At 39.4% G+C, this 23,256-nt stretch overlaps 1 protein-coding gene across 1 annotated transcript; it reads right to left on the bottom strand.

The window, feature by feature from the left end:
• Positions 1-67: 67 nt before the first annotated feature.
• Positions 68-20,090, bottom strand: POLB (DNA polymerase beta). Its single transcript, XM_082680315.1, has 14 exons — positions 19,896-20,090; positions 19,515-19,572; positions 17,141-17,207; positions 15,809-15,883; positions 15,134-15,192; positions 13,673-13,722; positions 11,521-11,572; positions 9,659-9,713; positions 9,489-9,561; positions 8,053-8,123; positions 7,372-7,458; positions 1,917-1,981; positions 1,285-1,424; positions 68-283 (listed from the first exon to the last, which is right to left on the bottom strand). Exons 1-14 carry the CDS (start codon positions 19,954-19,956, stop codon positions 189-191), a joined length of 1,008 nt encoding a protein of 335 aa, XP_082536441.1. The 5' UTR covers positions 19,957-20,090; the 3' UTR covers positions 68-188.
• Between the last annotated feature and the right edge of the window lie 3,166 nt (positions 20,091-23,256).

Genomic DNA, 23,256 nt, shown 5'->3' with positions numbered 1-23,256 from the left:
TATATAAATTTAAACGTATTTGCTAATAAAATAAGCACAAGATCATCTGATAATAGTACAAGAGGTTTTATTGACTAACGCAAGCTACAGCATGAAGAAACAATTATTTAAAAACACCACAGACCCTTATGTAGCAAAGGTTAAGAAATAAATTAAGACCTATTGGGCTGTGCCGGGGAGGATGGGCCTCATTCACTTCGATCCTTGGGTTCTCGGTATTTCCACTGGATGTAGTCAAAGATGTCCTTCTCACTATCCACGGGCAGCGGCTCTCCAGCAACTCCTGCAAGGAGGGAGAACAGAACCTTCCTCATGAACCAGTTCTGGAGTTTAGAGGTTTCAGGACTGAGAGCTACACAGGACTCACTTTCAGAGGAAAAAGAAAATAGTCCCCAAGCCACTCAAAAAAAAAAAAAAAAAAAAAAAAAAAGATATTGACTGCCCTCCCCCTCCCCCGTGAGCTTGTGTCTGTGCTTTGCCACACATATTACCGGCGCTACACAAAGAACCTCAGTACCCCAACTCTGGCCAGCTAAAGTGGCCCTAATCCATGATTTTTCTGTCTGCTGGATCTCCACCGTATTAGAGAAAATACTCTAGTGAGTTCCTTTGCAACTCAAAATACGGTCCCCAGACTAGCAGTACTGGCACCACCTGGCAGCTTACTGGCAATGCAGAAGGCCACCGAATTAAAATCTGCACTTAACGAGGTCCCCACATGGTTTGTATACACATTGACATGTGAGAAGCACAGCCCTCATCTACCAGGGATGAAAAACACTTTTAGGACAAAAAGACAAAATCTTCATCTTCCTAGAAGAGAATAGTAAACCACACAGTATATTGTGAAATGTTAACAAGATCTATACAACAGAAATCAAGCAATTTTTACTCTTTAAACTTTAAAAGCTTGGGGCCAAAGCTACCAAGTTTGGCCTGGCACTAACAAAAATACCTGGGTTCTTTGGAAGTCTTGGAGATACATTTAAGAAAACAAAAACACTTTAGATCAATAAGATTATTTACTGACCACCAGAGGTAGAAAGAATTTAATCCATTCTAATAGAGCTGGAAATAAACGAATCTTGTCATCATGGGCCTTCAACTGAGGGCCTGGGAGCACCTATGGATTAAAGCTTTTTTTGTTGCCTGAGGGACTAACAATACCAAAGAAACTGCAATTAACTGGCACAGTTACTGAAAGGCTTTTTAGAAAAACCAAAGTTGCTAAACCAAAATATCCAGAGGACTAGGATTATCTCTAATGCAGACAAAAATACTCACCAGTGACTCCCAAGGGACGGATTGTGTATTCGTTGATTGTGAAGCCTTTTTCTAGGGCATGAGCTCTCATATTCTTATTGAAAATATCACTCCCAGTGAAATAGAGGACACCACAGTAATACTGATCCTTGGGTATCAACCTACAACCAATAAACAATTCACCAATCTTTTACTACATATTTCCAATTTAGCAAAAATGGTACTCTTAAAATCATTAAGGCACAAAACAAGTCTGTGTGGTCCAATAACTGAAGAGGACACCATCATTAGGTAGACCATTCAAATGACCTCAACTTTGCAGTTAGCTGAGGTTTCAGTAAACTATGCTCTGCAAGAGGTGTGGACAAATGCAAAGCAGTATCACTTGTTACAACCAACTCTCCCCAGGCAGGATCTACTCTGAGCTGCAGAAGACACCATGGTGAACCTAGAGATAATAAAGTAGATTCTGCAGACAGTCATTATTCTTTACATACTTTCAGGCTAAACATTGTCTATTGCAGGGACACATGGCACTTTGGAATGAAAAGGGGTCTTAGACATTTATGCAAATTCCAAGACATACAGACGGAGGGGGAAAAGGGGAAAAGAAGGGAAAAGTTAATAGGTCAGCAACAAATTTTGAGTAATACCTGATATCAATTCTCCTGTGTGGATATTCCTTTTCATCATTTTTACTGGGAAGCTGGCAAACACCCTAAAACGTATATTTAAAAATAATGTTTAAAGATTTTTTTAAACTTAAGGCTTAATTCTAATCAAAGACTGTTAACTGTGAAGCTATTTTTGCTTTAAATGGAGGCGGTTTTAGAATTGTGAGCACTTGTAACTTACTAGCTTTTCTATGCACTATATACTATCCCTGCCTTCCTACTGTGCTTCATGATAACTAAAGAACCACATGAAACAGCAGGCAAGGGTTCCGGTTATGAGGGTCTGGCTTTTGTGTGACTCTAAACAAGAGAAGCTAATCAAGGAAAGCGTGAAAGACAGAGACCAAAACAAACAGAAAAAAGCAACTTGGAAGAAACAATGATTATTCAGGGAGAAGAAAACAGACACAAAAGCTATCAGTAATATTCTCAGATCACAGATTTTTATCCATGAAATAAGGACAGAATTCTACAGAAAAAGAAAACACAAGGAAAAGATTTAAATCAAAATTTAAAATATGATAGAAGTAGAAGTTGAAATTGAGGAAATCTCCCAGAAATCAGAAAAGACAGAGAGAGGAAAATTAAGAAAAATTTAAAAGATAAGAAAATTAGAGGATCGTTTTCTTCCTTCTCTACAGATGAGTTTTCATTATACTTCTGCAGTTTTCTTTTTTAATACTTCTGCAGTTTTTAAACAATAATTATCAAGGTGTGTTTGTTATCTTTTCCTTTTCCAGGAAAATGGGGACAGTTTATGGACTGGGCAGCAACGCATAAATATGTAAAAAGAAATACAAACATCACCAAGTTTCAAATCTAAAGCTTCAAATGCCACATTCTAAGAAAACTACACAAGTGACAGGTTTCTGGTCCTAAAGAGCAGTCGAGTTGGTACACACATCACTAAAAGACATACTTTTCACTCAGCAACATAGAAAAATCAAAATCTAAAATCTAAAATGGGTATTTTCTTTAGCAACTCCTATTCCTGAGAGATTAATGAAACCTGTTTATCTTCAAATAAGAAACCTACCTTCTTAGGCACTAACAAGTTCCAACTCAACCTTCAAATGGAATTACCATGAGGCATTACCTTGCAGAGCTGGATGTCTGAACCCACAGGCAATGATTTTTCTGTTTGTCACATCAGTAATAGGATTCCATCTAATGGCTTTGTTCCTGTCCTCAAGGCTAATTTTATTTCCTGCACTTTTTCTGAAGTGCTAATGTTAAAGAATTTCTCTGTATTACTGTAAATTCTTTATTCAATTGAGTGGATTAGTTTTGTTTGGCATTTCAGTTAGGTCACTTCATGCCGACTGTCTGAAATAAAGCCTCTTTCATTTCCCCAAGTGTAGCCAAGGTATCTTCTATTGTCCTGTGAATCCTCGCTGTAGACATTTCACAGAAAATCATCCTCCGAGGTCAAACCTGCACGAAACGCTAAAATTTGAGTGGTACTCACCATATATAAAGTAAAAAGGCGTCTAAATGCAGAGGAAATTGGTTTTTCTTCCAAATGTCATTATATTCACGGGAAGAATAGTTCAATTAACTAAAGGCCCTGAGTTTACAAGAAGAGCTGGAATAACCCTGGCTTTCCTAAGCTTTGATTACTATTAGTTTAAGAGAATTCATGTTTTGAAGATAACTTAAAAAACACACAGATGGTCATATCTTTAAAACTATTTAGTCAGTGCTTATAGCAACAAGATGTTCTGAAAACAAGTGGATCGATATGGAGTGGAGTTTACTCCACTTCATAAGCTGAATTCATTTTGCAGCCAATTTCCTTTCAGAAACCTAGAGACCTTAACTCCTTTGGTGATCTCTGCTCATGTTCACGTGCTCAGGGTCACTGCCCTGACTCCTGCCTGCCTCTCTCTCCCCGCAGAGACCTGCCTGCCTAACTTCCTTACTTCAAGTCTTTCCCCAGGTCTCATCTTCTCAATAAGGCCGGACTCTTTAATACCGTCTCCTGCACTCCCTTTCTTTTTAAAAAATAATATTACCTTAACGTTTTACCTACTTAATATGTTCATTGTTAAGTAGCAGTCCCTTCCCATACCCTCAAATAAAAGTTCTACTTAGGGCTTCACTGGTGGCGCAGTGGTTGAGAGTCCGCCGGCCGATGCAGGGGACACGGGTTCGTGCCCCGGTCCGGGAAGATCCCACATGCCGTGGAGCGGCTGGGCCCGTGAGCCATGGCCGCTAAGCCTGCGCGTCCAGAGCCTGTGCTCCGCAACGGGAGAGGCCACAACAGTGAAAGGCCCACGTACCGCAAAAAAAAAAAAAAAAAAGTTCTACTTAAATTCACTAATCTATCCCATTCTCCTAGAGCAGAGCCTGGAATGTAGTAGATGCTAAGTATGTATTTGGTGAATTGACTGAATACACCTTCTCATTCCTACTAACACTCATTCTCCCCTCTTTGTTCTTTCATAGCACCATCTTCTCTTTTTCTATCCCTTTTTCTGTTCCCCAATTTAATTCTTTCCAGGTTACTACCTTCTTCCAACTGATCTATTTCCAAATAGAAATATATTATCTTTTATATTATTATTATGTATTATACTAGTATAACACTGCACAACTCTTTGAAGATACAGTATCTTCAAAAGATATTTGTACAAACCCTTCAACGTTTCCACATATATTACTTAATCTGATCTGCATAACAGTCCTTTGACAGAGGGCAAGGATATCATTTTATAAATAAGAAAATTAAGGCCTTAGAGAAGTAAAGCAACTTGTCAATGTCACACAACAAATTGGTAATGGAACCAAAAGATCTTAAAGCCTCCGTATCCAAATCTCCTTTCCTACAATGCAACATACCAACACCCACCGTGTTTGCAACAAGACACAAATCACTTCTTATTGCCTCCAAAATAAAATGATTTGAAAGTTGACCTGGAGTGCTTCTCATCCTAACAAATACTAATTATACATGTCAAAACAGCAGGCTCAAACACGGCATTTTCTAAGCGTCAGTGAATACATGAACTACGTGTACAGTATACAAACTTTATACACAGACCATCCACTAAGATGGATTCCTATGTCACAACATAAAGGCCTTGGTCTCTTATTGTGGTCTAAGTCTTCTATACTTTGAAAACAAACAAAAAGCCTGCTTTCTTATTTTCTAACCTGTTTTCTTCTGGACAGAGGTTTGGAGGATTCCCTTTCTGGCAATACCTGTACATGTGCTGCCAGGTATGACCGAGAGAACGGAAGGCTAGATAGAGCCAAGACTTCCACAACCCCAGCCCGTATCCTAGGATGGGTGAGCGGTCCTAGTCTTTCACACACCACATGTACTGTGAGGTCTGAACCGGCCGACTCTGCAGCATCACTGGGATTTGGCTGCCTCTGACCTTCCTAGACAAAGGACTTCCCTTCTTTGAGCAGCTACTAGGATAACCCAATTCCACTATGTCAGCAACTCTTTATGTTCACATACTTGGCTACCCACCTTCCTTTGCAGGTTACACCCAGCCCACCAGCTTGTAATTTTTCCTTGTATTCTTGCTAGCTGGATTACTACAGCCTCTGTAGGTCTTTCCTCTGGATCTCTTTGGGCACAGAAGAATACTGTTCAGACTGTAAAAAAATGCTTCTGCTTTTTTATTGTGTAAACACCTTCCTGGTGGCTAACTCTGAAAACAGCTGCTACACTTCCCCAGGAGAGAGTCCAGTGCTTTCACAGAGATGACTACTGAAGGAAGAGAGGTCAGAAGGGGTCCCTGGTGGCATACCAGGACACTTTCCTACTATTTAAAAAAAAACAACCCAACTTGTCTAGCACATGATTTTTAGAATTTTATCTGATTGAATGTTCTTTAAATGTAAGATTTATGCACATTCATTTTGAGTGATTTAAAGTCAATCTAAACTTAAAAGGATGTTCATATGGCATATACAAATCCTATTTTTATTAATATCTCATGTGTGCATATATTTTTGAGCATAGAGTAAGAGCTCAAAACCTGACAGACTAGGGAGAACAGATCATAAATGTAATTCTCAAAAACTGACTAGAATTTTTATTTTTACCTTTCCCAAAGTTCTTTTGAAAATACTGATAAAGTGTGACAACTTAGTTAATATACTTTCATAGCCCATTAAAATCACCATGCTGAATCAAATGACATGTTTTTTTGCATATATGATTAAATACACATAACATAAAATATACCACTTTAACCCTTTTTAAGTGTGCAGTTCAGTGGCATTAAGTACATCCACACTGTTATGCAACCATCACCACCATCCGTCTTCAGAACTCTTTCATCTTCCCCAGCTGACATTCTGTCCCCATAAACACTCACTCCCCATCTCCCTGCTGCCCCGCCCATGCCCTGGCAACCACCGTTCCATTTTCTGAATGACATGGTAATTCAATTATCTATCTCAACCATCTTCTTCTACTTTTGGCTAAGACTGTCAAATCTACACAGTGAGACTCTTGCTAATTTTAGCATGTCCATGCTCCAAAAGCATAGTCTCTGACTTAGGAAAAGGGGGGCATGGAGAAAAGAGCGCCCAAATGCTGTATTTAAGTGAGCAGCAGATAAATGTAAGCCTTTATTACATTAGCCCTAGATTTCTGTTTGCCTTCGGTTTTTATACAGGACCATTTATTAATGTTTTTAATCCATTTGCTATTCGTCTTGAATCCTCAAGTCTTAATCCCCTAGGAAGAACACAGGACTTTGACAGTCCATCACAGTGTGTTTCACTGGGACGACTCCACAGGTGCCCCCTCTATGAGCCCCTTTCATATAGCATAGTTCTTCCCCTGGACGTTCTATCACGTACCCTGATGCCTTCTTTCTTTGGTCTTGTAACAGATTAATACTCTTCAGACAATTCTAATCTCACTTATTAATATATTCTGAGTCAAAGAGTATTTGCTATTTTAGGGAAAAAATATAATGTATTAAAGTCATTATGGATATTTTAAAAATAGCAGATTATGCATAATTACCTATTCCAATGGCACAGATTATTTACAAGTGGGGAATTTAGAACAAAACTCTTTACTGGGACTTCCCTAGTGGCACAGTGGTTAAGACTCCACGCTCCCAATGCAGGGTTCGATCCTTGGTCCGGGAACTAGATCCCACATGCATGCTGCAACAAAGAGTTCACATGCCACAACTAAGGAGCCCTTGAGCTGCAACTAAGGAGTGCACCTGCAGCAACTAAGACCTGATGCAACCAAATAAATTTAAAAAAAAACAAAAACAACAAAAAAACCCTCTTTACTAAAATATTCTCAGATTAGAGAATATATCTCCTCTAAGGTCTAGGATGTCCTATTTACTGACCGTGACACTAAGCTACAGTGAGGTCACACTCAGAATGGTTACTGGACAGTCTCCACAGTTTTTTTTTAAATGTGTTAATTCAAGTGAGTACTTACCATGAACTTTGTTTCCCCTTTTGACAGAGTGTCTGTAATAAAATGGACCTTTTGTAACTGCTCCACAACACGATGTAACAGCTTTGGCTATAGAATCATAATTAGGGAATAAGAAAAAAAGCAATTACTCTGTTACAGCAAGAGAGCATTTTTAAAATGAGTTTTCTGATGCTCTATGCAGAAATGCCTAGTTTTCCTATGTTCTGAGTACCTTTTCTTCTAACAGAAAATTCATCTTATCAAATGAAACCACCACTTTTCACCAATATCATGATACCCCCAAATAGACATCATTTGTCTTTATCTGTTTCATTAAACAAAAAGTTACCTGCTTCATCTTTAAAAGGTATATATTCCAAAATCAAAAGCATTTTGCCTTCATGGGTCTTCTAACAGAGCTTAAGTTTCTTGATAGACAATAAATAATTCTGGAAGTATTTTACTAAATTTCATCTCTTCCAAATGCTAGACTGTCCTGCCAATTATTTGTGGACAAACAATGCCTATCCCTTCCAACAACTTACTTTGCCTCTCAAAGAATTCAGTCAGTACAAAACACTTCAACTGACTTTCAGAAAGATTAAAACAAAAACTCATTCTGAAAATATCCAACTATCATTTAGAAAATTATATTCACTGCTGTGTAAGACCGATCACATTTGCTTATAAATTCTGAGGTACCTGTTTGGTTGACTCAGAGGTAAAGCTTGGATGGGTAAGAAGAACATCCATGTCACCACTGGACTCTGCCCCTATGATAGCAAAGAATATGTATGGAATTCTCCTTGTAAATTTATCAATTAGGCAAACACAGAACCAAGGTGATGACACACATAGAAGAGTCTTACTTCTTACAGCCTAACTTTCTATTTCACTGTGCTTCATATTCAGAATTAGTTAAAAGAGTTCAATTTTCTGTCCAACTATTCAGGTATATTAATGTAAACAGCAGAATCTGGGATAACAACAGTAATTGATGTTAGATATATGTTGCATACAATTGGTTAAATATTATTAAAAATGTACCTAAGTAACTACTCAATACTGAATAAAAATAACATTTAAATATACCTTTAAAATATATCTATGAACACTAAATATTTAAAAATCTCAAATTAAACAATATGCTCTAACTCTGCAAAGGTTAATCAGAAAATTCATTTCAATTCTTCTGAATGAATTCACTTGATGAGTACTGGTAACAATTACTATTATGGCATCATAGATAAGAATGCTAGATTCTTGGGGCTTCCCTGGTGGCGCAGTGGTTGAGAGTCTGCCTGCCGATGCAGGGGACACGGGTTCGTGCCCTGGTCCGGGAAGATCCCACATGCCGTGGAGCGGCTAGGCCCGTGAGCCATGACCGCTGATCCTGCGCGTCCAGAGCCTGTGCTCCGCAACGGGAGAGGCCACAACAGTGAGAGGCCCGCATACCGCAAAAAAAAAAGAGAATGCTAGATTCTTATAGCAGCTACCCAGAGAATTTCTGATAGCCTATTACCACTTCCTAAGCAAAACTCCAGAGGTGGCCACAGATTCAGTCAGACATCTATTTCAAGGTTTTAAATAAAGTTCTATTTCAATTTTTTAAGATAATATTTTAAAATTTAGGTTACCCTTCCAAAATTTTGAGCCAGTAAGAGACCAGTATTGTGTGGTTCTCACTTTGTTCACATTCACATAGTAAATTAAGATCTTCTGAAGAACCTGGTTGTTTTGAGAACTGGTTCTGAGCTGATGTCTCTGAGACATTAAACTTAGATCCATTAGAGAAAACTTAGAAAATTAAATAAAGTAAAACAACAAACATAAAAACTACTCATGGCTTCACTAGCATCTAGCCAGATAACCACTATTAGCATTTAATATACCTAAAATTATTTTATAATAATTTTATTAGAACTAGTCATCAAAAAAACCCATCTTATAATAAAATCAGGATGAATTTCCTCTAATTTATACTCCCATTTATAAACAAATAAATTTAGCTAATACTACTAGATATTAGTAAATCTATAAAGTAACAAAAATTACATCTTTTTAATCCATGTTTTTCATATACATTAGGCAATTTTAACATCAAGGCATGAATAACCTAAGCTTAGGAAGTATGTTACCTCTTCTGAAACTGCCACAGACTGTAGCAATGTATTCAGAATCCACTTTTTCAACTTCACTTAGTACAATATCCTAATAGAAGAAAACTTAAGTCAGTATTCTAAAAATGGCTTTTCACCAATTGACATTCTCAATTCTAACCAAAGAATACAATTCAGCACACTCTTACTTGCATTTGTAACATCTCTTCACGAGGAATTCTTTTCTCAAAGTCCTCAAAATATCTATAAAGACAGAATAAGTAGACAAAAGATTTTTTGTGAAATTTGAATCTTAGAAATTAAACTGCCTACTTTATCAAGTGTCCTTATACAAGCAGATCTTTCAAAAATCAAGACTAAAATTCATTACGACAAGAGTAAAATTGGGGGGGTGGGGAGAGGTTTATTCCTTAACTTGGATCAAAATCCTTAAGTGTCATGCTTTGTGATATTCCAGATATTCCATCCAAACTTATTTTAAATAAACTTCGCATTCACATACCAAGAGTAAATAAATATATTTAAGTTAATACGGTTCCAAGTTAGACTGCTCCCTACTGGCAAATCCAGGGATTACAGTTTATTGCTCTTAAATCCTGAAAAATACTTGTATTTTAAAATATTATCCAACAATATGGATAAACCGAGACAACATTATGCTAAGTGAAAGAAGTCAGTCACAAAAGACCATATATTATGATTTCATTTACATGAAATATCCAGAATAGACAAATCTATAGAGACAGAAAGTAGAATAGTGGTTGCCAGGGGCTGGGGGAGGGAAGGGCAGTTGGGAAGAAATGAGGAGTGATGGCTAATGGGTTTGGGCTTTTTTGGGGATAACAAAAATGTTCTAAAATTGACTATAGTCATGGTTGCACAACTCTGGGAATATAAAAAAAACACTGAATTGCACACTTTTAAGTGGGTGAATTACTTGGTATATGAAATGATATTTCAATAAGGCTATTAAAAATACTATCTTAGGGGATTTCCCTGGTGGCGCAGTGGTTGAGAGTCCGCCTGCCGATGCAGGGGACACGGGTTCATGTCCCGGTCCGGGAGGATCCCACATGCCGCGGAGCGGCTGGGCCCGTGGGCCATGGCCGCTGAGCCTGCACGTCCGCAACGGGAAAGGCCACAACAGTAAGAAGCCAGTGTACCGCAAAAAAAAAAAAAAAAAAAAAAAAAAAAATACTATCTTAGTATTAAATAACATCTAAGAATGGTAAAGTGCCTGTTCAAAAACAATTCTCACAACAAGCAAGTTCTTCAGAAGATCTCCATTTACTATGTAACTACGTAAATGCAAGGAGAGTGAGAACTACACCATCCTGATCTTTTACTGATTCAGAGTTTTGGAAAGGCAGTGTAAGTTTTAAAATATTGTGGTAAGGCATCAACAGGGAAGTTCAGAAGGTTATTAGGACTGAATGGCCAACAAGGCAACCTAAGACCAGAGGAGGTACGTGCTTATGCACGTACACTACGTGCTGTAAATAATCAGTCAGAAGAGGGGGTCTGTATCTTGCACTTGACAAAGTAATTACCCATGCTGACAGACGACACGTCTACTAGTTATTCCTATTCTGGTATTTAGGTGTCTGGGTTTTCTTCCTTTTCCTTTTTAAAAAAATTTAGTGTTTCATGGTCATGTCCCGTCTTCTCAGGTAGACTCTAAACTTCTTAAGAGCTACACAGAATCTGTTTATATCCTAACCTCAGAGACAGTGCTTTCTACAATGTAAGCATGAAATAAATACCCTGACTAACTGAGGCCCTCAGTTCTATGTATTTTAAGGGGAAGTTCCCAGCTAAAGTCAAGGTAATGTGGGATATACTCAAAACAAGCAAACAAACTAGAAGGCAGTAAAAAAACACGTGTGAATACAGGCTTATTCTCTACAGGAGTCTGCAACAAATCTTAGCATTTCTGATTAGTAAAATGGCTGTGTTTAGCTAAGTCTGAAGACTTATGGTGTACGGAAGAATGGCTATAAAAAATTTTACTTTTACATTTCAAGTGTCAAAAGGAAATCTGCTATCTTACTTTAGCCCAATTCGCTGATGATGGTTCAATTTATCTTCATTTTTTCTGAGATCTGTATAGAAGATAAATAAAGTTGAGATGCTGATTTAAACATTTTTGAAAAAAAATGCTAATTTCAGTGATCCTTTTTTTCAAAGAACTACCTGGAAAACACACTGAAATGACTTTGAAAAGCAAATGAAAAAACTTTCAGATAGTAAGAACTAGATAAAAGTGATTCTTCAAGTCAATAGTAAAACCCAACAGTGACTGCATAATCATTTTTATTTACTGAATCAAAATTTCAATTATAGCTACATAGAACAGTAGATAAAACATACCAGGATCATACCAAACTTCACTGAGTATAGCAAAACGCACCTTCTAAGAACCTATATTGCTTAATTTACGGTTAATAGCAGCATGAGAAGTTCATTCATACTGTTCATTTGTTCATTCACTCCTTCACTGGATTAATATTTATTGAGTACCGATTTGTGCAGGCACTATGCTAAAAATCCCATTGAAAGGAGAGGTAGTATTATCATTTTTTTAATCAAGAAAACTGTAATATCTTAAACTGAAAGTGACCGAGTCCCATCTGGGTGGTCCTTTAGTGGGTACAGGCACAGGAGTGAGTCTTGTTAAAGAAACGGCAAGATACGTATGCTTCAAAAGCAACTCCTATGGTCACCCTTATATTCACAAACATAAATTCTCTCTGGAGACATAAAATGGAGAAAAATAAGCACCTTCATTATTAAAAATAAGCATGTAATGTTTCTCATAATTGTGTGCACACAGAAAACACTAAGGTATATGACCGAAAATGCCACAGAAATATTGAGTTTGTTATATATGGAGAGAGGGATATCGACAGCTATTACATTACATATCTGTGAATGGTGAAATAATGTAAAACCACCACAGGAGATCCTTGACACCCCAAGGGATGCAACGAATACCTTTGAGGAACAAACTCTTGACCTCTTTAACCAATATTTCACTCAGGTAAATTATATATGCCACACGCAGAAAAGCACAAACCCTCTCTGAGATGCATATATAGAACAATTCATTCTCTAGCTATGTGATTCACACAAATTCTCAAGTTAATAATATTACTAATTAATCATGCCTTTTAAGAGTCAGTTACTATTTTTAAGTACTTACTAGGTACCAAGCACTCTGCTAAGTCTTTTACATACATTATTGCATTAAATCATATGAGAGAGATATTATGATACCATTTTGTAGCTGAGAGACTGAAGTATCACAGTCAACTTTTTTTTTTTTTTTTTTTTTGCGGTACGCGGCCCTCTCACTGTTGTGGCCTCTTCCGTTGCGGAGCACAGGCTCCGGATGCGCAGGCTCAGCGGCCATGGCTCACGGGTCCAGCTGCTCCGCAGCATGTGGGATCTTCCCGGACTGGGGCACGAACCCGTGTCCCCTGCATCGGCAGGCGGACTCTCAACCACTGCGCCACCAGGGAAGCCCCCACAGTCAACTATTTTAATAAAGGGGTGGAGACTGGATTCAAACCCAAGTCCGTCTCCAAAATCTGTCCACCTGACCATCTGGGTTGCTTATAAATTAGTTGAGCCCACAAATATTAATCCCCAAGTGCCACAGATGTGCTGTAATGAATCCATATAGTATATACCCTTGAAAGCATGAAGAGATAAATTATATTTAAAAGATGGCTCTATTAGGTTTAAGGAAAATGTTTTATAATTACTTGACTTTTATTTTTATCACTTCTTTGGAAGCAAAAATCCCTTCAATAAGCATTGCAAGCCTCTTAACAGAATTTTTCTCAATATACATAACTTGGCTTTTAGGCTGAATGTATAGGACTTTATGGTCTAGAATTTTATTAAAGAAACAAAAGCAATTTAAAAATCGTCTAAAAATCTACAAATGAATCATTGCCTTTAAACCAAGAAGCCACTTCTTGTTCTTCTTGATTTTTTTCTAAATTATAGACCAAAACATGTTTAAAATGGGAATATAAGCTATACTTTATATCTGTTCTCTACTGTAGAGTTAAAAAGAAAATCTTACCATTCGTTTCTACTAATTGAGAAAGGGTTTTTCAAATTCCAGTTTGTTAGAGCATGGTCCTTCAGCACTATATCTGACCTGAAATTAGTGACCCACTGTACAGACTCACCTTCTAATGTCTTAATTCCTTCATCTACAAACTTCCTTGCAGCAGAAGGACTACAAAGAAAGAAAAGCATTATCTCAGTGTCAAGTGAAACTCAGGATCCAACAAATAACCAGTTATGCCTCCTCTTGTCAAACATAAAAGCTACCTTTGAGCTAAAAAAAACACCTGCTAAACTACTGTGTGGTTACTTTGGTAATGTTCAAATTATTGAAGCCTTAATCTAGGGAGACAGTCATAAATTTAGATATGAAAAAGACATCCAAGCAGCTAGGTGGCATAATGCCGTACATTATTCATACACCAGACATACAGGCACTTGAAAACCATTCATTCAAATGAGATTTAATGAGGGCCTATTATGTGTCAGATATTCTTCTAGGTGCTGAAAATACAGCAGGAATAAGACAAATAAGGGCCCTGGTCTTACCTGTTTATACATTCCAGTGGTTAGAGAGAGACAATAAACAGATATATAAACAAAGAAAAATATCTGGTAGATGAATTAAAATAGGGTAATATGACAGAGTGGCTGGGTCTTCTTTAGATTGGGTGGTGAGGGAAGGCCTCTCAGATGATACTTAAACTGAGATTTTAATGACAAAGAGCCTTGGTACAGAAACTGACATTCATATCAGGAGGGCAATGTGGCATAGAAATAATAGATCTGGACTGGGAGTCGGGAGACCCAGGTTCTGATTCTGGCCCTGCCACAGCTATCTCACTTTCTGCATTCAGTTTTCTTGCCTGGAAAATGAGAATAATGTAACAGACGCTCTCTAAAACAAATATTAACATTTTATAATTGTCTTGGGTCCCCAAGGAGTCATGCTCCTTTTCAGTATACTAGGTTTAGGAATTTAATATATTTTAAAATAACATTCATCAAATGGTTGCCATTAAGGAACAATCATCATATACCTAAAAGAATGGCCTCATTTTATCAAGAAGAGAGTTAAGTGAAGCACTGCAGCCCTAATACTTCAGTGTTAACCTTTACTCTCTCCAGTGTCAAAGAAGCCTCTGCTAGCTCAACTTTAAGATAGAGATGCCTTCATTAGGAAATACTTGAGTGCTTGTTCCAAGCTCATATGCCAGGTACTACAGAAAAAGCTTAAATGTTTAAGATAAATACCACGCTCAGAGAGGCAAAAGAGCCACAATGTGGAGGGAGTGATAATAAGTCCACAGAGCAAGTGCTAATGGAGCTTAGAGGAAGGAGAGATTATTTCTGGCTGGGGACTCAAACTGGATTCACGTGCCTTGAATGGGGCTTTTAAAGTCGCGGCAGCCTCTGAAGAACCAGCCTGAGATGTGTAAAATATGGGTGAGTGAACTGCATGGGCAAAGGCGCAGAGGTGGAAAGGTACAGGCCTTGAAGAGAAAGAGCATGTACTTTAGTTTGGCTGACATAAAAAAATTAAACAACCCTACTACTGTGTCTGCTTAAAAAATAATTCTTACCCAATGCCACTAACTCGAGTCAGGAAGTTGATGGATGAACTCGTATCATCCTGCCGAATCTTTAAGGAAAAAAAAAAAGTCTAACAATGATTTAGGAATGCCTTGAGGACTCAAATGATCTTATTAGAAATACACTAGGCTGCTAAGAGACTTGAAGAGGCTTTTACACTGCCTGGATAACCCATGCAGAAGGATTCATGTAAAACCCCAGTGGTTACAGGTGAGTAAGAAAGCAGATGAAGATGGCTCTTCGCTAATTTATCCAATACTTTAAAAAGGCTTATTCATAAAAAGACCAGAAGTGATATAATGACTATCATCAGGGTGAAATAAAACCATAAAAATGCTTGCGAGAGTTTAAGCATAGAAATTCTAAAAGATAACAATCATTTAGTCAAAGTTTATAATCTCCCTTCTAAATGGTACTGAAAATAAAGAAGTAATTCTATCACAGATGCTAATAGTCTCTTAAATGCAACATAAAATAAGTGAACAGTTTATAAGAACAATATTCAAAATCTAAAATATAGGACACTTACAAAGCCATAAACTGCTCCTCCCTTTTCTCACTGAATCTAACAGAGGGTGGATGACATCACCCACCCTGCAATGGTGCTACATGATAGCTGCCATAAAGGCAGACACTATAAGCAAACAAGTAAGTTAGCATTTTACCTTTTCCAGTTTACGCAATTTTCCAGTAGCTAAAAATTCATCAATCTTTTCAGCAATTTTTGTTCCTACTCCAGGCTACATAGAAAATAAAAAATATAAAAGTCACATAAATATTATGCTTACCAAATCACTAAAAGATAAAGGAAAAAATGAGAAATGAAAAAACAGTGATCGTCACATGACCAGTTTTCAAACAAAGGACACAGAAAATTGAGCACCAGTAAAAATATATTCTCCCAAAGACAAAATGTTTAAATGATTGGCAAAAGAGGAGCCCTAATAAGACAATTCTAAATGACCTTGCTTTTTCAAAATTAACTTTTGTTGTAGAAAAATTAGAAAATATAAAATTGCATAAAGAAAATATTAGAATCACTTGTTAATTTCATCACCCTGAAAATTAAAATAACCTGTAACCTTGCCACTTAACATCTGCTATGTACTGACTTCTTTTTTGCTCATATATATATGCAAAGTTACGTGCGTGTATATATGTATGTGTGTGTGTGTGTGTCTGTGTGTATACATACGGCTACTTTTTTCTTACAAAAATAGAATCATACTGCTTTGTAAAGTGCTTTAACTTAAAAATGAATCATGAACAAATGTCTGCATCGATAAATAAACTACAACATCTTTAATGACCGCATAGTGTATTATTGTAGGAATGTATCATAATTTACTTTAAGACTACTGTACAGGAGAACATTTAGATGTTTTCCAGTTTTTGAAATTATAACAATGCTGTCATGGACTTGCTCTAGAACAGAAGTTCTCAGGCTTCTACATACACCTGCATCACATGAGGGATGTGTTGGAACAGAGAATGCCAAGTCCCCCCAGAGAGTGACACTATTAGCATACAGGGCTTCACGGAAATTACAGAGAACAGGGCTAAAGGGGCTTAATCGTGTGCTTATTAGTAGGTAAGAGCTCCTTGGGAACACTAACTCACATAAGTTCCTCTACCTGGGGATCAGAAAGAACAGCTAGCGAGCAGACATGCGAGTACTGCTCTGTTACCACACTCTCCTTGAGGAGTAACACTCAAGCTGAAATTCAGCGTGAGAATGAGTACACGTGTACGTGGCAAAGTAGAGAAAGAAAACTGTAATTACATATGTTAAAAAAAATCTTAAATCCACCCCCTCCCCCAATAAAAACACTCCAAGCTTGAAAAAGTATGCTTGAAACACATTAATATTATTCCAAGAAAGCAGTGAAATCTGCCCGTGTGGGTCAAGGCAGCTTCGGAGGCAAATTCCATCTTGTGGGAACCCATCAGATCGGTACATGTGTGAGCTCTTCGATCAACTTGCTCCCTAAACTTACCAGTTTCTTAGCTTCTGCTCCACTCTTTATTTTGTGTGGGTACTTTGCTATCACAGATGCTGCTTTTCTACAAGTAAAAAGAACAAAAAAAAGGAAAACCAATTGGAAAGCCAGCAAAGTATTAGTTTTTCTTAAACTGGAATATACATACAAACAAATACGCAGCTTAAACTTTCACCAAGGTGAACTTATCTTCCACATCCGTGTAAAACTTTAAAACTCAATGAGCTGACAGACCACCTGCATCTCTAACTTGTAAAAGTATCCTGAAAACCCTCGCATTTGAGAATAACACAGTTTCAACCGTATATGTAAAACTAGGGAGATCCAGGAAACCAGTAGGCTTTCCTTTCTGGGATTAAGTGGAAAATATCACTGAGCTTTTTTTTTAATAGCTAGTTTTTAGAAATTGTTCATAACTCTCCTTTCATAAAAAATGTGCCACCTAGAAGTATTCAAACTGCTACATGCCAAACTGGCTTATGGATGGTTATTTTTAAATTCATGGCTTAAAACTGTATTCCCCTATGTCCTTGTACCAGTTCTTTTTTTTCATTGCTCTCATTTCGGTTCCACGTAAAGCAGTGACCTGTATCCTTGCCATCTCCACACATACCTAGCTCAGTAGTCTGGTGACAGATTGGGTCCACCCTGGGAGCTCACTGATGGTATCCTGTCTATAATTTCAATGCTAAATGTAGTTTCTGGATAGTCTTTGAAGCCTTAGTTTTTCACTCTGTTCTAGCACATATAACCTTCAGATTTGGATTTCGACTTCTGTATTAGCATGTTACTGATGATGAGTCTGGAAAGGTAGGCTGAGGGCAATTTGTGGAGGAAATTGTTTCAGCAAAGACAAGCAGTTCCACATAATTGGCACTATGGCACAAAGCCTGAAAGGGAAGAAGAATTAAATCAGGAAAGGCCTTTTGTATGCAGATGCTTTGGGGTTTTATCAAGGTAAAGAGGAAATATTTAATTCAAGAGAATACTTTGGTCACATCAAGAGAAATGTATATGGGGACTGGGGGCTGGGGAGGAGCCTGCAGGGGTGGTAGGGCATCACCTGCTTTTCCAGACTTACTGCCCACTCAGACTATACCCCTTATGCAAACTGAATTACTGACTTCCTAGAAAATGCAATACCCCTTCGTGTCTCAGTGCCTTGGCTCATTTTGTTTCCTTTCTCTAGATTGTTCCTCCTCTCCCTTATCTCCTGATGGGCTCCTTGAAGACTAAACACCTCCTCTCTGAAGCCACCTGAGACTCAAGTAGAATACGGGGTTGAATCGCTCTCTGATTTTGAGATCATCAAATGTGTGGACAACAGTACAAATATTTTACGGAGGAATTCACAGGAGGCAGCGAAAGGGAGTGTAATCAGCTTTTAGTTATGGTGAGTGAGAAGCAAAGATGGGAGTTGAGTTTAGTTTTGAAAGGGTAGAGACAAAGGTAACATAGGCTTGAAAATCTGGAGAAAAGCCCAGTGAATACAGATCTGGAGTCACTGACTGGTATTCAAAGCCAAGAATGGTAAGATTGCCAAGGAAAGTATAAAAGCGAGAAAAGAGGGCTCAGGGCAGACCTCTGGGAACTACCAACATTAAAAGGTAAGATACAAGAGGAGAAAGAACAGAAGATTGTGCCATCATGGAAGTCAAGATGATGCCACTGAGAGTCCAGTAAGATGAGATATGGGTGAGAACCTTTTCAGAGGAATGGCAGGATGGAAATTACACTGCAATGAGATAAAGAATGACTGGGGATGAGGAAATCCAGGCAAGGAATACAGATTATTCAAGGTTAACTGTAAAGTGGAGGAAAGAAAAAGGTGCTAGCTAGAGGGCAGAGGGAGGTGAAGAAGATTGCTTTGTTTTTGCTCTTAAGAGCTGAGGGACTTGGACATGTTTACAGATTAAAGGGGCGGAAGCAGGCGGATATGGCAGTAACGGCTAGGATAACGGCCCTGGTGAAACGGACAAGGATGAGATTCAAAAGGTGACAGATCAGCCACACACCAACCAGATGGAAAGAGTCCCCTGAACCACATCTACTTTACAGCACAGACCTCACCCACTGTCTTTCATTATGACTTAAAATCAAACTGCATTTTCAGTAATTCACGTTCAATGATGGGGAAAATATGTATTAGCCTATTTTCAATCAGAATTGGCAACTAATCAAAACTGATCCTACAGAACTCTGCCCAAATTCTCCCAGAAATATCGCAGTAAAGTGCCACCAGAGTCAATACCCTCAGTTCTTGCTTTTTATCCCCTCCTACAGACGGTCCTAATATCCACTGGACCCTCAGCCCTGTTAATTGCCACACATCCGAGAACGCATGCTAACAGAGAATGCCCCCCCGTCCCACCTGTAGGCATTGTACTTGTGGATAGCCTGGTTCACGTTCTTCTCAAAGTTTGCGAGTTCTGAAAAGGCAACAAGAGGCTCGGTGAACAAGAACCACGAGTAAACAAACGAGAACTGAGTTTCCTGGAAGGAGGCGTAACGACCTCTTAAGGGACAGGGACCTCCCCGCTTGTACACCGGCCAGGCTAAGGGCAGCCCAAGCGTGACTCAAGGGTCTCCAGCAGGACTGACAATCTGCCACCGGCGCCGGAGGAAGATCCGCACGGAAGACTCCGGGCTGCTAGGGGCCGGACATCCTTGGGCTGTCGGGACTCGAGAGAAGGAAGGGAAAGCAGCGGGGAGGGAGGAGAGGAGAAAGGCAGCGGCGCCGGGCCGGGCTAACCTGTGAGCATGTCGGTGATGCCCCCGTTGAGCGTCTCCTGCGGCGCCTTCCGTTTGCTCATGGTGGCCTGCACCCGAGGACCGCAGAGAGCTCACAGCCAGGGATGGTCCCCTTGCCCAGCTTTCGGGAGGGGCTGCGACCTGGAGAGGACGCAGGATCAGCCCAACGCGGCGAAACCAGCGCGACTGGCTGAACAATGAGGGCTTCTGACTGGGGGGGCGGGGGCGCGGCGCACGAGTGACGTCACAGGGAGGGGCGGGGCCGGTGGGGGCCCAAGGCCAGGGGGCGGGGCCGGGGAGGGGCCTCAACGGCGAGAGAGAAAAAGGATCCTGGAGCCTGCAGGACCGGGAGGAGGATGTTGGACCCGAGCTTAGATTTGGCGGAAGGGAAATGGGAGCCTCAGGATTACAACCCAGTGGGGTTCCTATGGGAAGCCTTGGACTCCTAACCTAAGGCGTTGTACCTGTCTTCCCAGGCATAACGTTTTCTTCAGTCCTCTCCGTAGAAGGGAAGTCTGGTTTTGACTCTGAAGTCAAAACTTCAGATGGTGGGGTATGTAAGATGATGGGGTATGTAAGATGATGGGGTGCGAGTAGAGTACATAGACCGCAATGCAGTCCCCGCTGCAGAGGAGTCCTGTAAGGCTGCGGCAGGAGTCTGGAATGAAATCTGCCGATCACAGGAATGCCTCCCATACTAAACTTTTTAGCAGATATGCCAACCAGTGTCAAAAGATATTTTATGTTTTATTCCCCTCCTTTTGCGGCAGGGGCCAAAGTGAAAAAAACACTAAGAAGCCCTTAACCTAGATAATGAGCAATGCAACTGTCATTACAACATGATGACCTATAACTGAAAAATTTATAGTTCTGCTTAAGAAATGGAAATGTGACATCAGCAATATGTTACTTACAAGAGTAACTCCTGGGGTTCGTACTCAACTGCCAATTCCAGGCAATTGCTTTGTGTATAAATAAATTAAAAGCTTAACAAAATGATACATGGTTGCTGTAGAAAAATCTAAGAAATATATAAAAGGAGAATAGAAAAGTAACATAAATGATTATCTCACCATCCAGTTTAACCACTATCAATATTTTGGGACATATACTTCCAGTCTTCTAATCCAGTCCTTTCTAAATCCTTTTCAATAATGGAATAATTATTTAGATAAAATAAGTTTTTGTGATTAGGCTGTGTGGGGTTTTTTTGTTGTTGTTCTTATTTACACTGTCAGTGCACATCTTAAGTTATGCTTCTTGGACATTTGTATTTCTTCTTTTCTGAATTTACTATTTATATCCTTTGTTCATTTTTCTTATTTATTTATTTATTTATTTATTTTTGGCTGCGTTGGGTCTTCGTTGCTGCACTCTTGGTGCACGGGCGTCAGTAGTTGTGGCACACAGGTTCAGTAGCTGTGGTGCATGGACTTAGTTACTCCATGGCATGTGGGGTCTTCCTGGACCAGCGATTGAACCCATGTCCCCTGCATTGGCAGGTGGATTCTTAACCACTGTGCCACCAGTTCATTTTTCTAATGGGGTAGTTGTCTGTTATGAACTTGTTAGATTTTTAAAATATTACTACTAACACTTTTTTGTATATTTTACTTGTAAAGTTTTTGTAAGTATTTGCACTATCCTCTTGTCCCTTGCCTTTTAACTTTATTCTAAAGCTTCTTGCCACCTTGATTCCCACCTTCATTTAGATATTCTCTGTTCTCCTTTTCTCCTATGCAATCTCTATTCCAGGTTATGTTCATATTATTTGGTTCCGAAGAATGATCATTTCTCATTTTAAAAAAAAGTTTTTATTCACCTCTGGATAATGAAAGTTACAACTTTAGGGAACTGTGGGATCCCTATATGAGTTATGTCAACTTTTAAAAGATCAGTGCCAGAAAATCCAAGGAAAATGATCAATTCTCTGTCCTCATCTTCTTGGATAAACCAGTAACATTTGATCCACTCATTCACTCTCTTCTGGAAACAATTTGTTTTCACTTGGCTTCTAAGTTAGCCGTGCTCTGGGTTTCCCTTCTTCCTCAATCTTCCTTACTAGCCACCCCTTCTCAGGTGTTGGTTTGTTTGTGTGTGTGCTGGTTCCCAGCTCCTCCTCCACTCTCCAGCCTTGTGGGAAAGTGCCTCAGGCTTGAGCCTTTAACCAGCTTTTCCACTCTGTCCAGCTTCGCCCTTTTAAATGCGAAGTTAGCTTGAAGACTCCTTTTATATTTCTAGCCCTGATCTCCCTTGAACTCTAGTCTCATATACCATCTCAAAGACAAAATGTCCTACAAACTCTTGCTTCTTGCCCCTCTAGCTTCTCCTTAACTTTTCCCCATATCCATTAATGACATTTAATCACCCTGCCATCAGGCCAAAATCCTAGGAGTCATTCTTAATTGCTCTCTTCACACCCCACATCCAATCTGTCAGCAAGTCTTGTCTGGTCTGTCTCCAGAATATTTATTCTGAATTGGATCACCTCTCACCGCTTCTGCTGCCACCACCCTAGCCCAGTCTACCATGATTTTGCTTCCCAATTACTACCACAGCCTCCTAGTGGCCTCCCCACTTCTGCTCTTATCCCCTAAAGCAGCGGTCCCCAACCTTTTTGGCACCAGGGACCGGTTTCGTGGAAGACAATTTTTCCATGGACCGGGGTCGGGGGGTGATGGTTGTGGGATGATTCAAGCGCTTTACATTTATTGTGCACTTTATTTCTATTATTATTACATTGTAGTATATAATGAAATAATTATACAACTCACCAGAATGTAGAATCAGTGGGAGCCCTGAGCTTGTTTTCACTTGCCACTCACTGATAGGGTTTTGATATGAGTCTGCAAGCAACTGATTTATGATGGTCTCTGTGCAGTCAAACCTCTCTGCTAATGATAATCTGTACTTAGAGCCGCTCCCCAGCGCTAGCATCACTGCCTCAGCTCCACCTCAGATCATCAGGCATTAGATTCTCATAAGGAACGTGCAGCCTAGCCTTCACATGCACAATTCACAGTACGGTTTGTGCTCCAATGAGAATCTAATGCCGCCGCTGATCTGACAGGAGGCGGAGCTCAGGCGGTAACGCGAGCGATGGGGAGCGGCTGTAAATACAGATGGAGCTTCGCTCATTCTCCCGCCGCTCACCTCCTGCTGTGCTGTGCAGCCTGGTTCCTAACAGGTACCAGCCCGTGGCCTGGGGGTTGGGGATGTCTACCCTAAAGGCCACGCTCCAAATAGGACAAGAGTGATTTTTTTAAAACATGTATCAGCATATGTCATTCATTTGCTTAAATACCTTCTCACTGCACTTAGAATAAAATCCAAGCTCCTTTCCATGGCCTTCAAGGCCTCAT

This window comes from Grampus griseus, assembly GCF_964374135.1.
Source record: "Grampus griseus genome assembly, chromosome: 21".
Taxonomy (NCBI): Eukaryota; Metazoa; Chordata; class Mammalia; order Artiodactyla; family Delphinidae; genus Grampus; species Grampus griseus.
This window is presented reverse-complemented; position numbering and strand designations above follow the sequence as displayed.